General features: G+C 35.3%; 4 protein-coding genes across 7 annotated transcripts; 1 reads left to right on the top strand and 3 right to left on the bottom strand.

Moving 5' to 3' along the window:
* Positions 1-998: 998 nt before the first annotated feature.
* On the bottom strand, positions 999-3,182 carry LOC108478947 (methyl jasmonate esterase 1-like). Its single transcript, XM_053023365.1, is given in 4 exon segments — positions 999-1,772; positions 1,890-2,027; positions 2,107-2,181; positions 2,183-3,182. Coding segments are annotated over 4 exon segments (789 nt in total). The 5' UTR covers positions 2,474-3,182; the 3' UTR covers positions 999-1,487.
* An 827-nt stretch (positions 3,183-4,009) lies between these two features.
* Positions 4,010-10,057, bottom strand: LOC108476553 (uncharacterized). 4 transcript variants are annotated; one of them, XM_017778785.2, is made up of 14 exons: positions 9,933-10,057; positions 9,787-9,849; positions 9,599-9,703; positions 9,416-9,502; positions 8,770-9,327; positions 8,200-8,679; positions 7,904-7,965; positions 7,709-7,814; positions 7,470-7,549; positions 6,995-7,309; positions 6,826-6,900; positions 6,600-6,702; positions 5,815-6,009; positions 4,010-4,575 (listed from the first exon to the last, which is right to left on the bottom strand). In XM_017778785.2, exons 1-11 carry the CDS (start codon positions 10,020-10,022, stop codon positions 6,864-6,866), a joined length of 1,983 nt encoding a protein of 660 aa, XP_017634274.2. In that variant the 5' UTR covers positions 10,023-10,057; the 3' UTR covers positions 4,010-4,575; positions 5,815-6,009; positions 6,600-6,702; positions 6,826-6,863. The 4 variants fall into 4 exon arrangements, with proteins under 4 accessions (XP_017634274.2, XP_052878717.1, XP_017634273.2 ...); XM_053022757.1 differs by having other exon boundaries at positions 5,815-6,702; XM_017778784.2 differs by lacking the exon at positions 5,815-6,009.
* Positions 10,058-10,272: 215 nt separating this feature from the next.
* On the top strand, positions 10,273-12,678 carry LOC108479794 (pentatricopeptide repeat-containing protein At3g50420). Its single transcript, XM_017782585.2, has one exon. It carries the CDS (start codon positions 10,337-10,339, stop codon positions 12,452-12,454), a length of 2,118 nt encoding a protein of 705 aa, XP_017638074.1. The 5' UTR covers positions 10,273-10,336; the 3' UTR covers positions 12,455-12,678.
* On the bottom strand, positions 12,500-16,095 carry LOC108479795 (nuclear pore complex protein NUP58). The gene is made up of 6 exons (XM_017782588.2): positions 15,650-16,095; positions 15,265-15,379; positions 14,081-14,554; positions 13,273-13,777; positions 13,062-13,102; positions 12,500-12,888 (listed from the first exon to the last, which is right to left on the bottom strand). The coding sequence occupies exons 1-6, from the start codon at positions 15,958-15,960 to the stop codon at positions 12,850-12,852; spliced, it is 1,485 nt and encodes a 494-aa protein (XP_017638077.1). The 5' UTR covers positions 15,961-16,095; the 3' UTR covers positions 12,500-12,849.
* Positions 16,096-26,424: the final 10,329 nt, after the last annotated feature.

The following is a 26,424-nucleotide window of genomic DNA, read 5'->3' as shown; positions in this document are numbered from 1 at the left end:
ACAAAAATGTATCACTAAAAGATTACTATTATAGTTCTGTATAAGCTAAAGTAAATGGGTAATGCAATTAAAACCATTGATCTCCATTGTTCTATCCATATCACTTACCCAGACGAAAGAATCAAAGAGAATCATATAGTCGGCAATTGAATATCAAAACTACAATAGTAAAGCTTGGAAAGAAAGTTACAGATATGGTCATAATATTTTATTTGGATATTGTGAAGTAACTGGTGTTGAAATCGTTGTGTGAGATGTGTTCAATTAATCAAATGAAATAGCTTGTTTAAAGCATAGTCTACCTGCAATTTTGATTAACTTTAATAGGTTTTCATAAAGTAAAGGTTCAATCGTAAGACACCTTCGTTTATGTAATTGGTTTCCAAAATTATCGAAATCTAAAATATTTTGAAAATGTGAGATCATCGTTGGAATATTTTCAAAACATTTATAATGCTTTAATAGTTATAATTGAAAGGTTACAAGTGATTCAAAAGTTATATCACTTGGTTGTTAACAAAAAATTGTCACTATTGATAGTGATTAGCTATGTCTCTCAAATACTAAAACTTATGTTACTTGATTATTAACAAAAGTTCAGATTATTCAAGTAATATGTAATGAATAATAATATTCATTATTAATAGATGTGACTATTCAAATAGGTAATTATTAGATAGTTATGTCTCTACGGAGAGACATGAGAACTCTTAGGAATTCCATTTGCAGATATACTAAGAAATACCAAACAACACTAAGAATTCAAAAACAAAAGTTTCTTTATTCTCTTCCATCCATTAATATTTAAAGACTGTCCTATAAAGAATAGTTGTAGAAGTTTTTTATAGAATTTGATATTCTTGCTATACTCCGTTCAATGCTCAATACATTGTTTTGGTCAGTGTAAAACGCTGACAATTATTGGGTTTCAATACATCTTTAAGGTTAATTTGTTAATAACTCTTTGCATACTAAAATATAAGTGGGCGAATAAAATCTTAAAGATAATGGCATAGTTTCTACATCTCATTTCTGTTCAAACCAATAGTGAAGAGTCGATAGAACAACGTAAAAGACAATCTCCTTCATGATGATGTGATTGTGATGGTAGGATGTGAAAAAAAAGAATTCTATTTTTAAAAGATAATATTCCAAGTTGAATGAAAAAAAAAAAAAGAGTTGAGATCATTTGCATAAATATGATATACTGCAATGCCGAATGTCCAATTATCCAACAAAGAGAGAGCTTAGGAAAATGTTAATCCCTCTCAGTAATTGAGGGGCCTACATCCAGAGTGAAGACACAACGTAGGACTAAAAACCAATGAAGATTAAGAACTAGTGTAGGACTGAGGACCACACACCTCTTCACTTATTGAACCGAGACTGAAGTTTTGACATTTATTCATTTTATTTAAACTGTTTCAATCAAGAGGACCAACAGTAAACTTGATTCGTAGTAGTGAGCAAAGTCGTCAATGGCACTCTCAAGTATATTTCTCTGCAATTTCTTCAAGGCAAGTGCACAGTTGGTTGGGTTTCGAAAACATGACCATATGATCCGAATCTGAAATCGACTTTACCTCATCTGAAGGATTATTTTCAATCATCCACCGTTGGAAGTCTTCTTTGATGACATTATCTTTGCCGCACACAACGTAAACTCGAGGAACTGTTCCATATTTCTCCTTGGTCACTGCAACAGCCTTGATTGATTCTTCGTCATTAAAGACACCAACATGTCTGATTAAAGTCAGTGCAAGCGTTAAATCCTGCCCCAATCCAAACCAACAAATATCAGCTCTTGCTTTCTATATATTCTTTCAATGGAGACTGTTAATGCATATGAAAATGATGAAGGGTACTGACTGAATTTGAGAAAGTCTTGCCTCAGGTGGGGATAACTGGTACAACTTGGATGCCAAGAAATTATGTCCGAAGAGTGCTGAAGTTGGAGGCTTATCTAGTCCATTCTGGAACAGAAACTGGATGTCCATGGTCTTGTCAGGACTCAACCTTTCATTGAGCTGTCCGATAAAGAAAAAAAACAGTGATGGAAGTTAAGAAGCTGTCTCAATACATGGTAAGAACTGCAGAAGCATGTACCTGTTGAGAAATAGTTAGGTAAGGGAGATTTGGACCGGGCATGAAAGCAGTGGCAAATACTGCAACAGCAACTTTTTTCAGGAAATCTTTCCATGGCAGCCGATATGGAATACCCACCTAGACTGTGACCCACTAGAATCACCTTCTCCTCCGGCTGAGCAGACGCCATGAAGTTCATCAATGGTTCAAAGTAATCAGGAAACGACTGAGCCTCCTGAACTTCCTTTGGATGAATACCAGCACCAGCCAAGTCCATTGCTGTAACCTTGTGGCCCATTGATTTGAGCTGAGTTATCACTTTATACCAACACCAAGCTCCATGGCAGGCTCCATGAACTAGCACAAAATGACCTTCTTTCTTCTCCATCTCTTTTTCTCTTCCTTGCTCTCTTTACTTGTTTGGTTCAGTCTCTTGCAACCAATTTATATCAAAATTATGGGAGATAATTCAATAAGTGCGGCCTTTAAATCAATTGATTCCCTTTAAGTCAAGGCGTAGCTTATTGGTATTGCAATGTATTTGCATTTATATTCTTTGTTTTTTTCCTTCTCCAAAACAGCTATAAGTTACCATAAAACAAAAACGTAATATCAAAAGGATGGCTATTATAGGTCCATATAAGCTAAAGTAAGACGGACGACAGAATCGAGGAGAACATCGTATGGTCGGCAACTAAATATCAAATTTAATTAATAGTAAAACTTGGAAAGGATAAGATCATAAGAGCTTAGAGTTTGATATTTAGTTGTATTTTATACTGTATACTTTCACCATGAATCAAGCAGGAATCTCTCTGAAATTTCTTAAAGGCAAGAGCAGAAGCCTCAGGACCTAACCATGTGATCAAAATCCAGAAGCAGCGTCACCCCATTAGGTGGGTTGTGTCCCTTTGGCTTCATTGAATGAACAGGCACAACAAGGGTGCTGCCATGCCGCACAACCAAAACAAGCACAGTTTAAAGGTTCTTCCGCTTAAAGTCGAAAGGTTATAACTAAATCACCTTTTTAGTGCTACTACTATCATTGCATCTTTCCTTGTCCAAGTTCAAGAATCATCAATAATACTAGTCTATTTTGTATCACATGTTTTGAAGAGAAAAAAAAAGAATGGTTGTTAGCCACAACGTGTTTGTCATGGTGTGCTGTTTCTTCAAGAAATAGTCCAATAGAGATACTTATATTATTAAAAGATTCATGTTTTATTTTATAATAATATTTTTCAATGAAAGATTAATAATATTTTTAAATTTATTTCTAATTTTAAAAGTTAATATTAATATAAAATTGTAATCTTAAATATTTTATTAAATTTATAAATTATATTAATTATTTATTATATAATTAAATTGAATATCGAAAATTATAATATCTAAGATCAATATTTTAACATTTTAAATATTTTAAGAAAATAAAATTAAAACTTATACTTAATATAATATTAGTTTTATTTTAGTTAATTCTTTCCATTGATGAAAAATATTTTCCAAGAACCAAACACTTGAAAATGATTTCAAAAAATAAATTGATGTTTCGAAAAAGTATGTTTTCTAATGCTTGGATGAAGTATTATTTTCAATGAAACAAGCCCTCATACCATGGGAAGTATGTTTTCTAATGCTTGGATGAAGTATTGTTTTCAATGAAACAAGCCCTCATACTATGGGAAAGTTTTACAGATTTTTATTTAATATTGTCTAAAAATAAATTAATTAAATCAATAAATAACATTAATTCGAAATGTTTCTTTTTTTTTTATGCTAGTCTAATAGTGCCTTTATGACTGAAGGAAAATGGAATAGATACTTGCAAAAACTCATTTTCTCGAGACTTTGTCCTGCTCGTTTATTCTTTTTTTAGTGCAACCAATATATAACTTTTTTTTATTTGTTACTGCCAACAGAATTTAACATTTGAATGGCCAAGTTCGTAGAACTTCAACAACAAATGAAGAACGTCTGAAATGAAAAACTGGTACAATACCATTGATATACTTTATTCCTAGACCAAACTCAATTCACAAACCAGCTATGAGAAGAACTCCCTGCTTCAGTGGTGAGCCTTCGGTTCACATTACTAAGCCAGACCGTTGTGTACATTACTAAGATCTTGATTTCAAAATACTCTATCCTTGATGTTACCAAACTGTTAAGAGTGTTAACTTTTAGAAAAGCAACGGAGAATGACAAAGGTATATAATAACATAAGTACATGTTACACAAGCTGATCAAAACTTAGCAATGGGATTCAAAAGACATTGTTTTGATGAGTGAACTGCGGGTTTTACCATCAGCGTCTAGTTTCACAAAAGTATTGTCATGCTTTGAAGTAGCTGCAAAATTTATCATCTTTTGTTGTAATTTAAAGCAGTTGCTGATATTGCCTTGGAAAGCTGCTTCAATAGCTTCATCAATTCAATGTTCTCATGTCTCAACTTGAGTAAAGGAAAAATCAAGCGAGGTTAAACCATCCTGAAATTTGTAAAAGAATAAGTTGAGAATAAAAGCTGATAGAACAACTATTTATGTTGCTCTTGAAGGAAAAAGAATAAGACAAAGAGCTCATATATGGATTAAACACTTAGCAAGCTACAATACCAAACACCAAATGAATTTTCAAAGAACATCAGTTAAGAAATATGATATCTCTATACCTTGATTTTTAGAATAGTAAATCTTGATGGCCTATCAATTTATAGGACCTAATTTGATTCACATTTTGCAATATAATGTACACAACCTACACAACAAGACAGTTTTATCATCCACATCAAGAATCATCTTAAGAGAATCTATTCCAGGAGGATCTTCAGTTCTTCACTAAGGGTGTGAAAGGAAAGAAAAAGTGGAAAGAAAATAAATTTTGAGTGTGCTTGATTGGGAAAAAAGTGAGAGGAAAGAACATAAGAGAGATGATCATTTTCCACCCTAATGCATAAAAATCAATTCTTCCAAATTAGAATGATGATAGAAGAAAAAATAAGAAAAATGTGCATGTTAATTCAAAATTACGCATTTTTCAAATGTTTTGTTTTCTTTCCTTTCATTTTCACCTCTACCAAGAAATGGATAGAAATTCTTTCTTTCCATTTTTCATCTCTCCTACCAAACACACCTATGGAAAGAAAAATTATGTTTTCCATCCTTCAAGTTTTCTATCCCTTCAATTTTCTATTCTTTTAATTTTCTTTCCACTCTAGCAAAGCAAAGCCTAAAGGTGTACTTGGTAGGGTGGATAAGTGAAGGAAGGGGGGAGGGGGAGTGGAATAGTGGAAAATAGAATGTGCTTGGTTGGAAAGAAAAGTGGAAAGAAAATAGGAGGGATGACCATTTTCCATCCTAATGCATAAAAATCAATCTTTCCAAATCGGAATGATGAGAGGAGAGAAAATGAAAGAGATGTGTATGTTAGTTCAAAACTATACATTTTTCAAAACTATACATTTTTCAACTCTAAGCAATGGATGTAAAGAAAATGTAATTTTCTTTTCATTTTTCCATCTCTCCTACCAAGCACACCTATGGAAAGAAAAATTATATTTTTCATCCTTCTAGTTTTTCACCCCTTCAATTTTCCATCTTTCCAATTTTCTTTCACCGTACCAAGCAAAGCCTAAACATAATGCTTACACAAAGCTAAACCAACTAAACAAATAATAATAATACAGAAGCATTCATGGGATTGTAGCAGAAATTTTATCTCTAGGATACCTCACAATTGAAGACACTTGCTATACTCCTGCAACCCCTGTATCCAAAGCTATCTCCACTCTTGCCTCAAATGGTATACGACTTGCTCTCTCTTCCCGCTCAGCGAAAATTTTATCTCCCAAGATATCTCACAATTAGCATTGACTGCCAACTTTCTTCTGTTTTCATTCAACTTCACAAACATGTCCCCTAAGACTATATTGAAAATGAAAACAATTACCTAGATAACTCTTCTATATCCAATTAGCCTTTCAACTCCATTCTTATTTTCTAAATTCAAATCTTTCCCTTCATCCTGACTTTAGTAACACCCAAAATTAGATAAACAAAACTATGGCAAAGAAGGTAAACTGAGAAAGTAGATCAAACGGACTCCAATTTGGACTAAAATTACAATCCATTCAAAAGATAAATGCTTTTACGGGATTTTGAGTGTTAGATCCATGGGGTTTTAGTTATAACTAGCGAAAATATATATATAAACAACTCATAATCTATGAAAAAATAGTGTATCATATTATCAAGCAAGAACCAAAAATTTTAAAAAGAGAAACACAAAGAAGTATGAGAGTAAAAGAGATTAAAGGGAATACACACACACACATATGCATATATATATATATAAGAAGCAAACAACAAAATCAAACCCATAAAGAGAGGCAAAGATGAAAGAATTTGGGTTTAGGGTTTAAGACCAAAACTTGGATAAAATTAGTAAGATGAAGGAAATTTTTAGATAAGAAGAAAATCTGTAAGAGAGAAGCAAATATTGAAGCAAATCGTACCTGGAGAGAGCTTTTAGAGACGTGAGAAAGAAATTGTAAAATGTCTTACAAGCTTTCAACCCGTAAGTCAATTTATGCAAAATGAGTGTTATTTTCCATTGACCTGCAAAAAAGTTTTTGTTGACTAACTTTCTTTTCCTCAGACAAACATCAGAAAATGATGAGAATGTTTTCCAAAAAAAATGAAAACAGGGAAACAAAGAACCCTTATAGACAGCTCAGTTACCTGACTAGGGCTTTCATTCCTCAGAACATGTATTCGTCCTACTGTTTAAAGCACAATTCCTGAAATCTTTCTAGGCTGCAATTGAAGCAAGAGACAGAACTTCTATAAACATATGAAGAGCCTTACAGTATTGATGAAAGGAATATACCATAATAGGAAAATGAAGTACCGTTTAAGAAGAACTTCTGGGTTGTACGGGAACAAGTTCTTCAGGTGAAGGTTCTCCACGGACTTTTTCAGAGAAAGCAAACAACCTTTGGCTAGCTCATACATTTGTTTCGTGTGTCTATATTCAAGGTTACCATTAAATTTCTTCTCTAGGGACAAAGGAATCGTTTTCACAGGTCCAGATGACGGCTCTATCTTAAAATTGGAGCTTTCTGACAAAATTTTTCTTCTCTTGCTAGATAATTGATTACTTAGTTTCCCGTAAACTGAAAACTCCATAAATGTTTGCCATGAATCACAAACGATGCGCAAGCACCTACACAATAAACAAAAGGCCACACCCCAGAAGAAAAGTATGACAAGTTATATTGAATCAGATGTAAAAAGGAAATGAACAAAACAGCTGTCTTATCAAGCTACCTTGTGTGGACAAGTTTAAGAAACAGCATGTTGTAGATGGAAACTAAAATAAATACCTTAAGAGATACTCTGCACAGCTAATTCCTGTGTCTTTCGAGATAAGATAATCAAGAAGAACTTGATGATCATAGTGCAACTACAGATGATGAACAGAAACACATAACATCAGGGATTATCTATGACCTACTCAAATAAAAGAAATAGAAACATATTTTTCCCATTGACATTTTTTTTATTGGACAACAAAATTGGAGCCTGGAGTGCTTATAGCAAGATTAGGGCATAAAAGACTTGCCTCTGCAAGGAAGAGATGAAACAGGCATATGGGATTAAAAATATATGAAACATGAAAAAGAACATCTTCCATCTCATCTTGAGGTGCCAGCCTTTCTTTGTGAAATCTGTAGACAAACCAAGAAAAAGGTCAAAGAATAACCGAAGAAAAATCATTAAACAAAATGATGGTAACAACAAGGATATTTGTGCTCACTGTTGTTCTTCGCAGGCTTGTAGAGAAAGCAATTCCAAGAGAAATTTGAATAATATGTCATCCTAAGACAAAAAAGGAAATACAAAATGGCACCCTAAGAAAGCCTAGATGAGGAAAAAAACAAACAAATAGCTAGTTCTAGAGCAACTAATAAACTCTTTATGCACAAATAATTGCAGTAAGCTTACAAAAATAATGATAATGATGCACTTTAATTTTCAGGAAAAGGAACACGCAAAGAGACAAAGGAACAACACATAGTGTTTAACAAAGTTTCAATGCTGCAGCAAACTGACCTCATGCGTATACAGTTTGAGGAGGGAAAATGAGAAGTTTATGGACTTCTCCCTGTACATTTCATGGGCAACAAGCTTATCGACCAGAACATGTCCCGAAAGCCATGCATAAAGCTCTAATAAACCTTTCTCTCTACCATAACAACTGTGCTCTGAAATTGCATCAACATCTATGGATGACTTCACAGTTGCACTAGAATAATGCTTCCTAGTGGCTTTTCCAAGATTTATCAAACTGAAGGAACACCTCAAGAAAAGAAAAATGGCCTGTCTTTGTAAATGGCGAGAGTGCATGCTATGCACCTCTCCATCAAAATTACTTAACATAAAAGGAGAGTCCTCTAGAGAATCATCCTGATTCATGACATCAGTTAAAGGTTGATACAAAAGGTCTTCAAAGTATCTATGGAGAAGCTGCAACCAGGAAACAAGAACCAAAAAATCTAGGGGTATTTGTAAACTAAGTCTGATCATCAAAACCTGCAAAATGCTTAAGTCAATCAAATTAGACTGCTTGTATGTGAAAGTAAAACAGGATTGGTTAGCAGCAAAACATCTACATTCACATACCAATAATTTGTGGCTGAAGTACCGAGAGATGCACGTGTTGACACATTTGCCTTCCTTGCGAAGGCACCAATATAGAAGTTTAGGCACTAGGTTGATAATTTTGGAAAGAATCACATTCTTATCTAGGGAATCGTCTAACCCTTCCACAAAACTAATTTGGTCAACAAATGAAGATAGTAGCTGAATAAAATTCCCCAAGAACAAAGTATTCCGTTCATCATCTTCACCACCATTTCCACCAAAGATCTCGTCCATTGAATCCCAAGGCACATTCGAAATGAAAAAGCTTATCGAATTTAAAAGCACAAGAACAAGCTCATCATCACACTCTTCCTTCAAAAACTTCAGTATATTTCTTAATGTGCGGATAATTCCAGCTACTGTAAACAAGCTGGTATTTTTCAACTTAGATTTAAATAAACCTACAAGATTCAATAAGTCAGAACCAGAACCTCCAGCTCCAGTTATTGAAGGTTCAAAAGAACACGAAGATATGTTCGAGATTGATAATTCTAAGCATATAGAGAGCGAATGGATAAAAAATTCCCAGGTTTTTACCTACAATAACAAGAAAAGAACCTAATAAAAAGGAGGGAAAAAACAAACTTCAAAGTTATAAATAAAATCTTTAAATTGATTAACATACAGATGAGGCTAGAAATTCAGAGAAGGTAACGAGCACATTGCCAGCTAAATGTTGAACGTATAGGCTTTCCAGAGTTAACAAAGGAATCTGAAAGGAAAATTTGAGAATTAATGTGATTTGGCGATTTGGGATTTCAAGAAAAGACTACAAAAATTAACAAAATAGTAAAGAAAAAGAAAGTACCAGGTGAGATATTGATTTGGATAAACAATGGGGGTTTTGTGAGTTTGGGTTTAATGGAGAAGATATGTGAGCCGACGGAATCAAGCGGCGAATTTCATTTGAGACCTGAAAATAGAACCAGACAATAGAGTTAAGTAATGAAAGGAGGTTCAATGTAGGAGTTTTAGAGAAGAAGAAAAGAGGGGAACCTGAGAGAGAATGAGAAGAAGGTTTTTCTCTTCTTGTTTGCTGAAAGACAAATTCTCTGATACCTAACATAGCAAAAGTAATAACAATAAGATTAAAGAGAGAAAATGAAGGGGAAATTGAAATTTTGGAGGAGAATGGAACGGACGGTGAAAGGATGGAGAGAATCGTTGATCAGACGGCAGATACGAATAAATTGAGACTCAGTGAGCGACGGTGAAGACATTTTTTTACCCATTTTTCTTAAAGAACCGCAATGTTGTATTTATATACAAGTGTAAAATTACCAAGTTGGGCAAGTTTTATACTTTTATTGAATTCATTGTCTTTCTTTAATTTAGGAATCAAATTGAAAGGAAAACAGTAAATCCAACCCAATTTTTCATCTTCGGTAATGTTATTTTAGTTATTTATTTACTCATTCATTTATTTCTAAGAACAGGGTTTGAGGATCGATCCACGACACAGAATTGTTTGGGGGACCGAACACTGTACTTAGGATTGATTCAGTTCATAGAGTTGCAGAACTGAGAAACCTCCTTGGCCGCGTGCATGCTACCGTCATACGAAAGCTGCTATCTAGCGTCCCTCGTACAAAAATGCAGCTCCATAACAACAGTCAAAAAAGCGCGTCAACTCCACGCTTTCCTACTGACCACCTCCACAACATGCCTCCACTCCCCGTCCCCCTACCTCCACAACAACCTTGTATCTATGTACTCTCGATGCAACTCCCTTTCAGATGCCAAGAAAGTGTTCGATAAAACTCCCCATAGAAATGTAGTTTCATACAATGCGCTCATTTCCGCGTATTCTCGATCTATAAACCATGCTAATTTAGCCTTTGGATTGGTTTCCCAGATGGGTTTTGAGTGTTTAAGGCCTAATGGTGCCACATTCACGAGCTTGTTACAAGCTGCTTCATTGGTTCAGGATAGATTGATTGGTTCGTCGCTACATGCTCTTCTTCTGAAGTCTGGATTTCTAGGTGATGTTTGTGTTCAAACTTCGTTACTTGGGATGTACTCGAATTTTGGGGATTTGGTATCTGCTAATGAAGTTTTTGCTGGCATAGATGGCAAGGATGTCGTTTCTTGGAATTCTACAATATTTGGATACTTGAGGAATGATAAGATAATGGAAGGGCTGGCTCTCTTTTTTGATATGATGAAGTTTGAGGTTTTTCCAACTCCATTTACCTATTCCATGGTGTTAAATGCTTGTGGTAAGTTGGGAAATTATGAGTGTGGGAAAACTATCCATGCCCGAGTTGTCGTTTCTAATATAGTAGTTGATTTACCTTTGCAAAATGCCTTGCTTGACATGTATTGCAATTGTGGTGATATTGAAATGGGGTTGAAGGTTTTTAGCAGGATTCAAAACTTTGATTTGGTTTCTTGGAATTCAATGCTCGCGGGATTGGCAGAGCATGGAGATGGCATAAGAGCCATGGAGCTGTTTGTTGAGTTGAAGGGAATGTATTTTCTTAAGCCTGATGAATACACTTTTGCTGCTGTCATTTCTGCAACTAGTGCACTCTTGGCATCTGATTATGGGAAGCCCCTGCACGGTCAAATTACAAAATCAGGTTTGGAAAGTAGTGTTTTTGTAGGAACTGCCCTTGTGTCCATGTATTTTAGAAATGGTGGTAGTGAATCTGCTCAGAAGGTTTTTAGTATGATCTTGAAGAAAGATGTGATGGTTTGGACTGAAATGATTATGGGTTATTCTAGATTGGCTGATGGGGAGAGTGCTATTAGATTGTTGGTTGAAATGTGTCAAATGGGGTACAAAATTGATAGCTTTGTTCTCAGTGGTGTATTAAGTGCTTGTGCTGACCTTGCAATGCTAAAACAAGGTGAGATGATTCATTCTCAGGCTATAAAATCTGGATATGATGTTGAAATGTCTGTTTGTGGTAGTCTGATTGACATGTATGCCAAAAATGGAAACCTTAAAGCTGCTCAATCCATATTTTCATTGGTTTCTAACCCTGATTTAAAGTGTTGGAATGCAATGCTTGGGGCATATAGCCTACATGGAATGGCAGAAAATGCCCTGAAGCTATTCGACAAGATTCTAAAACATGAACTAAGACCAGATCAAGTAACATTTTTGTCTCTACTATCTGCTTGTAGCCACAGTGGCTTGGTTGAGAGAGGAAAGTTATTATGGGGTTTTATGAAGGAAAGTGGTTGCACTGCAGGACCCAAGCATTATTCTTGCATGGTGAGTTTGCTTTGTCGAGCCGGATTATTAGACAAGGCAGAGAAGATAATTATAGAATCACCATATAGTGAAGATAATTTGGAACTCTGGAGAACATTGCTAAGCTCTTGTGTCACTTTTAGAAACCTGGAAAAAGGAGTTCATGCAGCGAATCAGGTTTTAACGGTTGATTCAAGAGATAGTGGAACCCATATCTTGCTTTCAAATCTTTATGCTGCAACAGAGAGATGGCAAGATGTTGCAGAAATGAGGAGAAAGATGAGAGGCTTGATGTTGGAAAAGGATCCTGGGCTAAGCTGGATTGAAGATAAGAACATTATTCACATGTTCACGTCTGGAGATCAATTGCATCCCCGGGTTTACGATGCAGAAGCTGAACTCCATAGGTTGCAAGGGAACATGAAAAGATCAGTAACATACGATTTCCTTTCATGTTTCTAGTTTGACAACAGAAATTCAGAACTAAATGTGATTTTGCCCATGATGTTTTATATCTTCACACGAATAATAGTTTCAAATATTACTTCTCAAAAAATAGAAAAAAAATCCTACAATGTGTGTTCTACAATATTACAGTAATAAGGATCTTGTAGCAAACAAATCAATGCTGGAATGACTGAAAATAAGATCAGGATATTCGACAAAGCTAACATCTTGTTTTCCTGGATATCAACAACATGCGTACAAGATCAACTCAAGAGCTAATGACATTGCACTTAAAGGAATATACTGGGTATAGATACTGTCAAAACGAAATATGTGGCCCCTTCATGTTCAAATGATCATTGCAGTGAACAGAAAGTAGCTTCAGGATTTCCATATTCAAGATATGATGACTAACGCCGGGCAGTCCGAGATTTCGGCCTTGATGATTTCTGCATGAACATACATCAACGAGGTCAAGTAAGAGAAATATAATCAATCCATGTGACAATGCCGACTGATGCAGACTCGGAATTAGTCTTCTTCGAACCTATGCCTATACTTTATGATCAATAATGAAAAAGGAAAAGAAATAAAAGGAAAGTCAAGGTAACATTATACTCACAGATGCAGCCCCAAAGCTAGCACCAGATCCTGTTGGAGCACCTGGGATTGAAAATGAACTCAGTCAGACCACAAAATAATTAGATCAAATCTATCAACCTATGTAAAAAAACAGTAGCTACTCAAGCAAAATACCAAGCATGATCTCAAAATGATATTTCGTGAAAATAGAAAGAAGCAATTGCAGAGAACATAATAGCATAAGAAGGTACCAGATGCAAATGGTGTTGAAAAAAGTGAACCTCCAGCAGATGCAGTAGAGCCGAAAGCTGGTACGGTACTAGCAAAAAGAGAGGGAGTGGATGCAGATCCTAGGAGAGATCCTGATGAAGAACTGAAAAGGGATGTTTGGATGGAAGCACCTGTAGTTGGAGTTGCAAACAGAGAAGATGACATGGAAGAAGCAGGAGTAGAGGACGGTGTACTAAAAAGAGACAATCCACCTCCCGAGGAAGCTGCTGATGTTGCTGCAGAAGTCTGTGGGGCAGAGGCTGCAGCAGGAGCTGCTGAGCTGGCAAACAAGCCAGCAACTTGAGTTGGCGGTTGTGAATTTGCAGGTAAATGCAAGGTTGGATGTACCCTCTTAGCAGCAGCTTCTTGTTTGGCAGTTTCTCTCCTATCAGCCTCAAGAAAAGGATCATTAACATCTCCTCTGTGACGGTGATCAGCAAGATAAGCTGTTTTCATTGATTCAATATATTGATGAATGCTTTCCACCTGCACAATACAACATCACATGACAAGTCAAATCCTCTTTCTTCAGTGTTTTGTTTGGGGCGGGGATGGACAGGTGTTAAAGTACAAGCCAAAGTAAAGTTTAAGATCATATCTTGGATGCATGTTATAACATAATGCATAGACTATATAGAAAAACAAAAATATCCTGACATCAACTCCATTAAAATTAATAAATGTTCAAACAACTAGATATTTATCTGCTCCTTAGCATATGACAACTTGTGTACTGTCAACCAGACAAAACATAACACAGAATGATAAAAGTACAGGTAGCTTCTTTACCTTGGCAGCCACATGAACAAAAAAGTCATGCACATTGGACATGACTTTTGGAAGAGATTGCAATAAAGAGGATGCGTGATTGATAGAGTTTCTATCAGAATTCAAAAGGAGAAGTTGTTCCAACTCTTCAATCCATTGGCGGCACTCACCCAAATACTTCTCAAATCTAGCAACTGTATACTGTAGAAAGGGAGAAGGCTTCTTTGGAAGCCCATGGTAAAAATCAAAAACTGGTACCATGGATGCAGCAGTTGGTTGAACCCCAGAACCTGGTGTTGTTGTTGCCCCTGGAACCTGGGATGGTGCAGTGGCATTTGAAGCACCTCCTGTGTTTGAATGAACAAACCGTGGCCGAAGCATCATGAAAGAACGAACAGCAACCTCTGTGTTCCTTAACATATCTTTCACAGTACTCATCAATTCCTGCAGCAAAGCTTTCTGCCTCTCCATGGCAGTACTGATTCCTCCAAGTTCCTGTTGGAGCAACCATGCCATTTTATCAACCAATGCTAAGCAGCAGAACAGGCAACAGACAAGGAATATGTTCCAAAACTGAAGGCTGATTATATATACCATTGAGACATAAAATGCTTCATAGTTCACAGAAAATCTACCAAATGATTCAAAATTGTAACCTAAGAGATGACAGCTAAGAAAACTGGAATGGAGGTAATTACTTAACTCTAACTAAATTCCAGTTGTTCTCAGATCAATTGGTTTGGAAATAACTTCATGAACCACTCACAGTTTGAAACAATGGACCAGATACGACCGCGGTCCAACACATTGAGTAACTTATTTGCATCAACGTAACATAAGCCCTTCTAACCACAAAAGAGACAACAATACATCTAAAGTGAAAGTAGAATACAGTTTGAGCTAGTCCAAATATTCACAACAAGAGCAACTAGTTTTAGTTTCTTAATATTTTTCATTACTTAGATTACAATAAGGGCGTAATATAATATATTCATGTTAAATAACAAAGCATTCCAGATTATTCACCAAAATAAGATACAAGTGCCGTGAACAAGGACAACGAAAGTGAACTACACAATTATGGCTCATCTGCTCTATCAATGCAATGTCTAAGAAGCAGGAAAAGTTTGACAGAAAGAAAAAAGCAGAAATTGAAGGAAGCACAAGTGCACAAGTCCGTATGTAAAAGAAAGCAAAAATTGAACCTGAACAATGTGGCTGGCATCAAGCTCGAAGCCTTCATTGGACACCGAAGAATCATAAAGGCGAGTACACTGGTCTAACCTTTGGCTTTCATCCCTATACTCCAATATCCTTTCCCTACATTCCAAGATGATAATCACAATACTCACTACTCACTACTCACTACTCAGAGTGCCATATAACAATAATAATGTCAATATCCAAGCTCAATCTATAAACCAAATCAGGAAGAGGAACTTAAGCCCCGCACTTTTCCAGGTAAACACTATTAAAATATCATAATGTATGCAAAAATAAGTTTTTATCAACCAATTTCAATAGCAGCCAAAAAGTTGTATTTTTTGAGAATGTAAAACAAAACCCATCAAGAAAGAATTGAGAACATACTCAATTTGAAGCAGAAATTTTTGAGAATCAGGATGGAGATCAGCCCATTTGGTGCTGTAACTAGCAGGAGTCTTGTCATTAGTAAAAAGAAAAAGGGGTTGTTGCTGCTGCTGTTGTTGTTGCTGCTGCTGCTGCTGTTGTGGAAACTGCAATTGTGGTTGCTGTTGTTGTTGTTGTTGCTGCTGCTGCTGCTGCTGCTGCTGCTGGGATTGATAAAAAGGGCTGTAGCTTTGCTGGAAAGGTTGTAGTTGTTGGGGCTGAAACAATGGCGGAGATTGTTGGGGTTGTGGAGTTGCAAAGAACGATGACATTGTTGTTTTCCTTCGGAAACAAAAATTAGGGTTCTAAGAGTAGAGACATTTAATTTATTTAATTTAGGCGAGGATTGAGGAAGAAAACCTTTTTTTTATTTAAACCCTAGAGAGGGAAAATCATTGACGAAAATGAAAAGAAAAATAAATAACAGGGTAAATTTCAATACAAGTCACCCAACTATTGCTCCTTTCCTTTTTAATCATTCAACTATCAATTTTTTAATTTGATCACCTAATTATTGTCTTTTTCCTTTTATCACCCAACTATCAATTTTTTTAATTTGATCACCCAACTAACCGATATAGTTTAATAATAAATTTATGCTTCAACATTTACCTATTTTATCGATTTAGTTATAATTTTAAAAAATAATCCTCAAATTTACAAATAATCTCAATTTAATTCTAATTCAAAAATATTCTAACAAATATATAAAATTAAAATACATAAATACTTTAAATATATATAATAAATTTAAAATATATAAAAATACCCCGCTTTTAGCTCCTTCAATGGCAAAACCACCAAAATCTATACCACCTCATTAGACTCTTTGGTCGGTTTCATCAAAAAAGCTTTCGAAGTCAACGTTGATTTCAAGTTCGTCACCTCAACCCATCCAACATTAACGACTTCAGTATTCCAAAACCATACCGTTTTGAAACCTCTGATGGAGATTATATCGAGGAACAAAGTACATTGCCATATGTTTCTGTATTTTTATGCGGTTTATTTTTAAACTATTTCAAGTTCATCGTTTCTTTTCAGATTCCAAGAATTTGAGCTTTGATCATTTGATGTTCGAATGTTGGGTGTCGAGAAAAGGAGCTTTTATTGACATGTTTTTCGACAATGTGATAACTGATATTGTTTGGATTTAGCAATAGATCTCTGGTGATGGTGCCTGTTATGGACCATTTCCAATGACAAGTAGGCTGAAGAAATTGATTGGGCTGAAGGACATTAGTTAAACGGTGCATAATGGGTTTAATAAAACGATGCGGTTTATGCATGGGAAAACTTATCATACAATTTGTTGTTTCTTTCTGTTATTTATTTCTTATATATCCGTATGTAAGGAGGTGACCTGATTATAAAGAAAATACAATAATTGTTGCATTTCCTCTATTTTGCATCTCTTCTTCTCTTTATTTTTCTGCTATTTCTCTTCTTTTCTTTTGTATTTTTGGTTTCGGTGTTATCAAAGGTATCAGAGCGTGGTCTTTCCTATGACGGGGGACAATGTTACCACTTGTGGACAGAAGGACATGATAGTGCTGCAACAAGAGATGGTCAAAACGCAAGGGGAGTTGGTGAAAGATTTCAAGAGAACTTTGAATAAAATTGTATTAACTAAAGAATTGAACTTAAATAGAGAAAAAAAAGTTCTAATCCTAATTGGGAAAATAGTTCCCTTATTCTAATAAACTACTAAAACATAAAAGGAAATAGTTCACTTATTCTAGTAAACTACTAAAAGATAAAATAAAAATATTTCTAGAATATGAATAAAACTTATCTATCCAAATAAGATTTATCTACCTAAATAAATTTAAAATATATACATATTTAAACACCCTCCTTCAAGTTGGTGCATATATATCAATCATGCCCAACTTGCTTACAAGAAAATCAAAGCTTGTCTTAGAGAGTCCTTTGGTGAGTATGTCAACAATCATTGTTTTGAAGGAACAAGCGGCATGCACACTTGGCCTTCTTCAATCTTTTCCTTGATAAAGTATCTATCAATCTCAACATGTTTAGTTCATCATGTTGGATGGGTTGTGAGCAATACTAATGGCGACTTTGCTATCACAAGACAACTTCATTGGTGAAGTTATTGGTTTCTCGGCTCTTCCATAATTCTTTTTAACCAAACCATTTCACAAATTCCTTGAGCCATTGATCTAAACTCACCTCTGCACTATTTCTTGCTACAACAGTTTGTTTTTGCTTCGCCAAGTCACAAGGTTTCCCAAAAATGTACAGTATCCCGATGTAGATCTCACATGCATTATTGAGCCATTAATCTGCATCTCAGATAAGCTTCAATTCCTCTTTGTTCGGATTTCTTAAAGAATAAGCCCTTTCCTTGAACTCTTCAAGTATCTTAGAATTGAAACACCGCTTCTTCATGTTCCTCCATTGGGAGTGCATAAATTGACTCACTAAGCTTCTTGCAAAAGCTATGTCCGGCCTTGTATGTGATAAGTAAATTAACTTACCAACTAATCTTTGGTACGCCTTTATCAACTAATCGACCTTCTTTATTTTCAAATTTTACATTTAGATCAATTGGTGTGTCAGCTGGGCTGCAACCACTCATCCCAGCCTCTTTTAAAAGATCAATCACATATTTTTTCTGAGAGACCATAAGACCCTTCTTTGATCGAGCAACTTCTATTCCAAGAAAGTATTTCAAAGGACCCAAGTCTTTGATCTCAAACTCCAATGCTAGATGCTCCTTGAGACGTTTTATTTCATCCACATCATCTCCTGTAAGAATGATATCATCAACATAAACTATAATAACAGCTATTCTACCTTTTTGTGAATGTCGATAGAACATTGTATGATCACTTGCCCTTGTGAGTAACCTTGTTTTTAACAACTTGAGTGAATCGTTCAAACCAAGCTCGAGGAGACTGCTTGGATCAGTATAAAGATTTCTTGAGTTTACATACTCGAGTTCCAAATTTTCTTCAAAACACGGAAGAGGATCCATGTAAACTTCTTCTTCAAGTTTTCCATTTAGGAAAGCATTCTTCACATCTAGTTCTTTGTAAAGACCAATCAAGATTAACAAAGAATTGATAAAAGAACTCTGACGAATTTAATTTGGCCACTTGGAGTAAATGTTTCAAGATAATCTATCCCGTATGTTTGAGTGTACCCTTTTGCTACCAACCGGGCTTTGTATCTATCTAAAGATCCATCTGGTTTGAATTTGGTTGTGAACACCCATTTACAGCCCACTATTTTTTCCCTACAGTAATTCCATTGTTTCCCATGTACTGTGTTTTCAAGAGCACGATCTCCTCTAAAATAGCCTCCTTCCACTCGGGAACACAGTAAAGCATCTTTCACATTTTTTGGTATTTGGACAGTATCGAGACACGAAACAAAGGTTGAGAATGTCGAAGATAAGGCTTTATAGGATACAAAGTTAGACATGGGATATTTGACAATATTTTTAACACATTTTCTTTTGGCAATTGGAATATCTAAATTAGAAAATTCATTGGCTGGATTATGAGCTTTACCTGGGCTTTTGACAGGATCTTGGTCGATTCTTGGTGATGAATCTGGTGGATTCCACTTTCTTGATTTCGATTTCTTCTTGAGTAAACAATTAACTCCTTTGTTTGTTCTTTATTTTCATGATCGACTTTACACCTTCATCCTCCTTTTCATTAACATTAACATCATTAATTTTTGTGTTAATTATAAATTCGCCTTCCCCATTATTAGAATCCCTATGTTGTATATTCCTAGTCTCTTCTTGATCAATTATAGAATCTTCTTTAGTATAATTCCCTCCCTGAAGATTAGAATGAAAATAAGATTTTGTTTCAACAAATGTGACATCCATGGTAACTATAATCTTCCTATCAATTGGATCATAACATTTGTAACCCTTTTTATTAGAAGCATAACCAACAAAGACACATTTTTTTGCTCTAGGATCTAGTTTACCTTGGTTGTGAAGATGAACAAAAACACTACACCCAAAAACTCGGAGGGATAAATCTGTAATCATTTTAAAGTTAGGAAAGTTATCTTTAAAGAAACTAAAAGGAGTTCTATAATTTAGAATTTTACTGGGCATTCTATTAATAAGATATGTAGCTGTTAACAAGGCTTCGTCCCAAAGATAACGTGGTACTTGACTAGTGAACATCAAGGCTCTAGTTACTTCCAAAAGATGTCAGTTTTTTCTTTCTGCAATCCCATTTTGTTGTGGTGTATTTGTACAAGAACTTTGGTGGACTATTCCATGTTTGGTTAAGAAAATACCTAATTAGTCGCTAAAAAATTCCCCACCATTGTCAGTTCGAAATACTTCTATTTTCACACCAAATTGTGTTTTCACCATAGCATAAAAAGACTGAAACACATTTTTAACTTCGGACTTATCTTTTAATAAAAACACCCAACAAAGTCGAGTATGATCATCAATAAATGTGACAAACCAACGTTTTCTTGAAAAAGTCGACACTCTTGAAGGTCCCCAAACATCACTATGAATTAACGAAAAAGGTTTGGAGGCTTTATATTTTTGAGGTGGAAAGAATGACCGATGATGTTTAGCCAATTCACAAAATTCACAATGATATGAAGAAGGACTTTTATTTTTAAATAGATTATGTAACAAATATCTTAAATAATAAAAATTAGGATGTCCAAGCCTATAATGCCAAATCATAACCTTATCAAAATCGAAATGAATTTAATCATAAAGTAGTTGTTGGTTGACTTAGATGGTCGTCTTCAAGAAAGTAAATTCCACCAAATTCTTTAGCATTGCCAATCATCTTCCCGAGACCATGTCCTGAAACTTACACATAGAGGAGTCAAATATAACATGACAATTTGAGGATGGGATAATTCTTGAACCGATATGAGATTACAAGCTAGATTTGGCACATGTAAAACATCATGTAAAACCAAGGAAGATGAAATTTTAACGGTTTTTCCGGCTATTGCCGAGAAGGACTCATCTGCTACTTTGATCTTTTTGTTTCCTGCGCAAGGTGAGTAAGTTGAAAAAAGAAAATGACTGCTAGTCATGTGATCATTAGCTCCAGAATCAACAATCCATATGTTTGTTTTACAAGGCTTGACACTGAAAAAAGAAAAATCGATTACTGATTGGGCAAAAGAGGAAGAAGGATTATTGGATGAGTTAGGAATAGAAGAATTCATCCGAAATTGTGGTGATTGAAAAAACTTGTATAGATGCTCTAATTGTTCCTTAGTGAATGGAGACCCTTCCAGAGAACTTTGGCCCTCATAATTTCCATTAGTTGTTTGGAAAGCTCGCTATCCCCGATTGTGAACCACGACCATTGCCATTCTTTTTCCTTCCATTTGTCGGTTTCCATGGAGCTTCCAACACGTTTCACGAGTGTGCCAAGATTTTTGCGTTGATCGCACTAAGGTTTTTCTTTTTTTCACTATCATCATTATTTTTAATAGTTACAAGAGCAGAATTGTAATATCCTAAATTAGGGCTTAATCGGAATAGTGGTTTCGTGACCACAAATCCGAGATAGAAATAATTATTTTATAATGATTTTGATGTTATTTTGGGTATGGATTGGTTGACATTGCATGATGCTATAGTAAATTGCAAAGAAAAGGTTATAGAATTAAAATGTGAAAGTGGTGAAATCTTGCAGGTTGAACCAGACAAATCAGAGGCAATATTTAGTATGATTTCTTCGATGTCGGCTCAGAGATATTTGAGAAAGGGTTATGAAGCTTATTTGGCGTATGTAATTAATACAAAATAAGTTGAAAAGAAAGTTGAATCAGTGCCGGTTGTGTGTGAATTTGCGGATGTATTTCCAAAAGAATTGTCGGGCTTGCCTCCAGTCAGGGAAGTAAAATTTGGTATAGATTTGATACCGAGAACAGCTCCGATCTCGATTGCTCCATATAGAATGGCACCAACAGAGTTGAAAGAATTAAAGTCGCAGTTGCAAGAGTTGTCTGATAAAGGCTTTGTGAGACCAAGTTTTTCACCTTGGGGTGCTCCTGTGTTATTTGTGAAAAAGAAGGATGGTTCCATGAGATTATGTGTTGATTATCGGCAGTTAAACAAGGTGACAATCAAAAACAAGTATCCATTGCCGAGAATTGATGATTTGTTTGATCAGCTAAAAGGAGCGACATGGTTTTCAAAGATTGACTTGAGATTTGGGTATTATCGATTCTAGTAAAAGAGTCGATGTGCCTAAAAGCGCTTTTAGAACAAGGTACGGTCATTATGAATTTTAGTTATGCCATTCGGGTTGACAAATGCTCATCTTGTGTTTATGGATTTAATGAATCGCATATTTCACCATACTTGGACAGATTTGTTGTGGTGTTTATAGATGATATTTTAATTTATTCAAAAGATGAGACGAGCATCTTGAGCATTTGAGGATAGTTTTGCAAACTTTGAGAGATAAGCATTTGTATGCTAAGTTTAATAAAATGAATTTTGGCTCAGGAAGTTGGATTTTTGGGTCATATTGTTTCGGTGATGGTATACGGGTTGATCCTAGTAAAATTTCAGCCATTGTTGATTGGAAACCACCGAAAACGTAATTGAAGTTAGAAGTTTCTTGGGGCTAGCGGGTATTATCGGCGGTTCAGTAAATGGATTTTCTATAATTGTCGCTCCTATGACTAGACTACTTGAAAGGATGTTAAATTTGAATGGACGAAAGAATGTCAACGAGTTTGAAGAATTGAAAAGTTATTAATCAAGCACCGGTGTTGATACAACCCGAATCGGTAAAGAATTTGTGGTGTATAGTGATGCTTCTCTAAATGGTTTGGGGTGTGTACTCATGCAAGAAGGAAAAGTGGTGGCTTATGCTTGAGACAGCTTAAAACCTCATGAGAAGAATTATCCTACTCACGATTTGGAATTGGTCTGCAGTGGTATTTGCTTTGAAGATTTGGCGACATTATTTGTATGGTGAAAAGTGCCGAGTATATACCGATCACAAAAGTCTTAAATACTTGATGTCACAAAAAGACTTGAATTTGAGACAGCGAAGATGGTTGGAGTTATTGAAAGATTACGAATTTGTTATCGATTATCATCCAGGAAAAGCGAATGTGGGTGCCGATGCTTTAAGCAGAAAGTTGTTGTTTGTTTTGAGAGTTATGAACACTCGGTTGAAAATTTCGGATGACGGTTCGATTCTAGCGAGTTAAGAGCAAGACCGATGTTTTTACAAGAGATTTCGAAGCTCAAAAAATGATCAAGATTTGCTAGCCAAAAGAAAACAAAGTGAGAAGTCACACGGGATCGATTTGAAATCGGTTCGATAGTTGTTTGATGTTTAAAATCGGATTGTGTAAATAGAAAAATGATGAGTTGATTCGAAAGATTTTACATGAAGCACATAATGGTTGTTTAGCAGTTCATCCGGCGATCGAAGATGTATAATGACTTGAAGAAAATGTCTTGGTGGAGTGGAATGAAAAGAGATATTTCGAGTTTGTATCAAAGTGCTTAGTTTGCCAACAAGTGAAAGTGAACACCAAGTACCTTCGGGATTACTCCACCTATTATGGTTCTGAATGGAAATGGGATCGGATTACTATGGATTTTATATCGGGGTTGCCGTTAACTCTAGGGAAGAAAAATGCCATCTGGGCAATAGTTGATGATCCGACTAAATCGGCTCATTTTATTCCTATGCGTCTGATTATTCTCTTAATAAGTTGGTGAATTGTATATCCGAGATTGTTAGACTTCATGGGATACCTTTGTCAATCATTTGGGATAGAGATCCGAGGTTTACCTCACGCTTTGGCAAAAGTTGCAAGAGGCATTAGGTACAAAGTTAAATTTCAAGATCGCTTTCATCCACAAACCGATGGACAATTAGAGAGTAATTGATTCTTGAAGACATGCTCGGATGTTGCGTATTGGAATTTCAAGATAGTTGGGAAAGGTACTTACCATTGGTAGAATTTGCTTATAATAATAGTTATCGACGAGTTTGAAGATGGCACCTTATGAAGCATTATATGGTCGTAAATGTCGGACGCCATTGTATTGGATGAACTCAAGGAAAATTAGATTTATGGAGTTGATTTAATAAAAGAAACCAAGAAAAGGTGAAAGTGATTCGAGATTGTTTGAAAGTCGCTTGAGATAGATGAAATCTTATGCGGATTTGAAACGAAAAGAAATGGAGTTTCAAGTTGGTGATAAGGTATTTTTGAAAGTGTCTCCATGGAAGAAAGTCCTTAGATTTGGACAAAAGGGCAAGTTAAGTCCGCGTTTTATTGGACCGTATGAAATAATTGAAAAAGTTGGATCGGTAGCATATCGGCTAGCACTACCACCTGAATTAGAGAAGATTCATGATGTGTTTCATGTATCTATGTTACATCGGTTTCGTTCGGATCCTTCACATATAATTTCACCAACAGAAGTTGAACTACGACCGGATATGACTTATGAAGAAGAACCTATTAAGATTTTAGCTCGAGAAGTCAAACAACTAAGAAATAAAAGTGTTGCACTTGTGAAAGTGTTGTGGCAAAAGCATGGGGTAGAAGAGACTACATGGGAACCTGAAGAAACTATGAGAAACCAATACCCACACTGTTATCTGGGTAAGATTTTCGAGGACGAAAATCCTTAAAAGGGGAGAGTTGTAATATCCTAAATTAGGGCTTAATCGGAATAGTGGTTTCGTGACCACAAATCCGAGATAGAAATAATTATTTTACAATGATTTTGATGTTTATGATATGATTGCATGATTGTGTGAAAATTTCGTGATGAAATTCTATGCCTAAAGTGCTTAAATTGAAAGTAGGGACTAAATCGAATAAGTTGCAAAACTTGCATTCTAGAAGTTTTTAGTATGAAATTGTTTTGGAATATTAACGAGGAGGTCTTAAATAGCAATTTGACCAATTTTAAGTTCATGGACAAAATTAGGACATGGAAGGAATTTTTGGAAAGTTTAGTTGTAAGGGTATTTTGGTCATTTAGTTATTAAAATGAATTAAAAACAAAATTAAAAGCCAATTTTTTGTCCATCTTCTTCATTAGGCCGAAATTTCAAGGGTTCTCCATAGTTAGGGTTTGTTTCAAGCTTCCAAGCTCCATAGTAAGTGATTCCAAGCCCCGTTTTTAATGTTCTTTACGTTTTTGGAATCCCGGTAGCTTGATTAAGCTTATGTTAGCAATAATTCAACCTAGGGTTTATATTTGGAAAAATACCCATAGGTGAAATTTGTGTATTTTGATGTTTTATGATAGAATATTGGGTTTTAAATTATGTTAGACAACTTGTGCTACTCGGTTTTGAGTGAAAACGAGTAAAAGGGCTTAATCGGCAAAAATACCTAATAGTCACAAGTATATGTTAGAGTAAGAATGTGATGTTGCCATAGAAGGGAAAATTGATCAGCATGTTATAAAACATAAGAATAAGGAATAAAGTTTAATTCCCGAGCCTAGGGGCAAAAGTATAATTATGCAAAAGTTTAGGGGCAAAAGTGTAATTTTTCCAAAGTTCGTATTAAATGCTGTTTTGATGAATGTATGTATTAAATAAGATTAATTTGCCATTATAGATCAAGAGAAACGAGATTCAAGTAGCGATCGAGGAAAAGAAAAGATTGTAGACTAAATTGCAAAATCTTTATATTTTGGTACCAAGGTAAGTTCATGTGTAAATAATGTAGCATAATTGTTATTTTTAAGTTATTGATGTTAATTATATGATATGCTGATTTTTATTATGAAATATATGCTTTGTGGTTATTTTCGAATAAAATGCAAATTATGTGTATTAATTGTTAAATATAAAGTACTACCGAGTATTGGTTTTGGTATTTTACGGAAGATGGCAAGGATATGTGTTCGAGGAAAATCCCGTTTGAACCTTAGGAATAGATTAGGATACAAGTGACATGTCACTAGGATGGTTGAGCATCCGAACTCGTTGAGTTGAGTCCGAGTTCACTTATGGATGCAAATGTCCGAACTCGTTGAGTTGAGTCCGAGTTCGTGAGATGTAACTAGGCATCCGAACTCATTGAGTTGAGTCCGAGTTCATTTATGGATGCGAACGCCTGAGCTCATTGAGTTGAGTTCGAGTTCACTTAGGGGCGGGTTACATGATTTCTTGATTACATATGTGGCACTTATGTGCAAATTATCCATGTATCCGAGTTATATTCCGATGTGTTCAACGGGTGAAATTTCTAGTTTAATGGAAGAGCACTTAAGATATAAGTGACGTTTTGGGTAAGTGTTGTGAAATGGACACTTTGGACAGGTATGATCTTAACCCTCGGGTTGAAAATAGATACAACAACGATAAGGTGGTAAGATGATGAATGATGTTTAAAGATGTGATATATGTTTTGGTGGTACCATGCTAAAGTTGTTTGGTATATTTGTATTGTTATGTTACTTGTTATTTACATATGAACTTACTAAGCATTTATGCTTACTCCTTCCTTTTCATTCACTGTAGTTTTGAACAAGCCAGCTCAGGAATCGGGACAGGTCGAAAGTTCGATCACACTATCCAAAGGACTTTTATCTTGGTAAATGGCTTGTACAACTACTTAAGTATGGCATGTATAGCAATATACCTATTTTGTGTAAATAATTTTATGATATAGCCATGTTTGGTTGAGAAAATGTTTGATATTGATAAGTCATGGTGATGGCTAATTTAGATCATGGTTGATATCATGGA

This window comes from Gossypium arboreum, chromosome 12, assembly GCF_025698485.1.
Source record: "Gossypium arboreum isolate Shixiya-1 chromosome 12, ASM2569848v2, whole genome shotgun sequence".
Classification (NCBI taxonomy): domain Eukaryota; kingdom Viridiplantae; phylum Streptophyta; class Magnoliopsida; order Malvales; family Malvaceae; genus Gossypium; species Gossypium arboreum.
Note: the sequence above shows the minus strand (reverse complement) of the source record. Positions and strands in the feature narration are given on the sequence as shown.

What these genes read in the sequence shown, in the direction of transcription:
- LOC108479795 (XM_017782588.2), bottom strand. Translation starts at nt 15,960, where the DNA reads ATGTCATCGTTCTTTGCAACTCCACAACCCCAACAATCTCCGCCATTG. An exon ending in ATGCCAGCCACATTGTTCAG is followed by an intron (nt 14,555 to 15,264) that starts GTTCAATTTTTG and finishes TTGCTCCAACAG; the next exon opens with GAACTTGGAGGAATCAGTAC. An exon ending in CTAGCTTTGGGGCTGCATCT is followed by an intron (nt 12,889 to 13,061) that starts GTGAGTATAATG and finishes ATGTTCATGCAG; the next exon opens with AAATCATCAAGGCCGAAATC.
- LOC108479794 (XM_017782585.2), top strand. Translation starts at nt 10,337, where the DNA reads ATGCTACCGTCATACGAAAGCTGCTATCTAGCGTCCCTCGTACAAAAA.
- LOC108476553 (XM_053022756.1), bottom strand. Translation starts at nt 10,022, where the DNA reads ATGGGTAAAAAAATGTCTTCACCGTCGCTCACTGAGTCTCAATTTATT. An exon ending in ATTCTCTCCATCCTTTCACC is followed by an intron (nt 9,850 to 9,932) that starts GTCCGTTCCATT and finishes TTGCTATGTTAG; the next exon opens with GTATCAGAGAATTTGTCTTT. An exon ending in TCAAACTGTATACGCATGAG is followed by an intron (nt 7,966 to 8,199) that starts GTCAGTTTGCTG and finishes TTTTTGTCTTAG; the next exon opens with GATGACATATTATTCAAATT.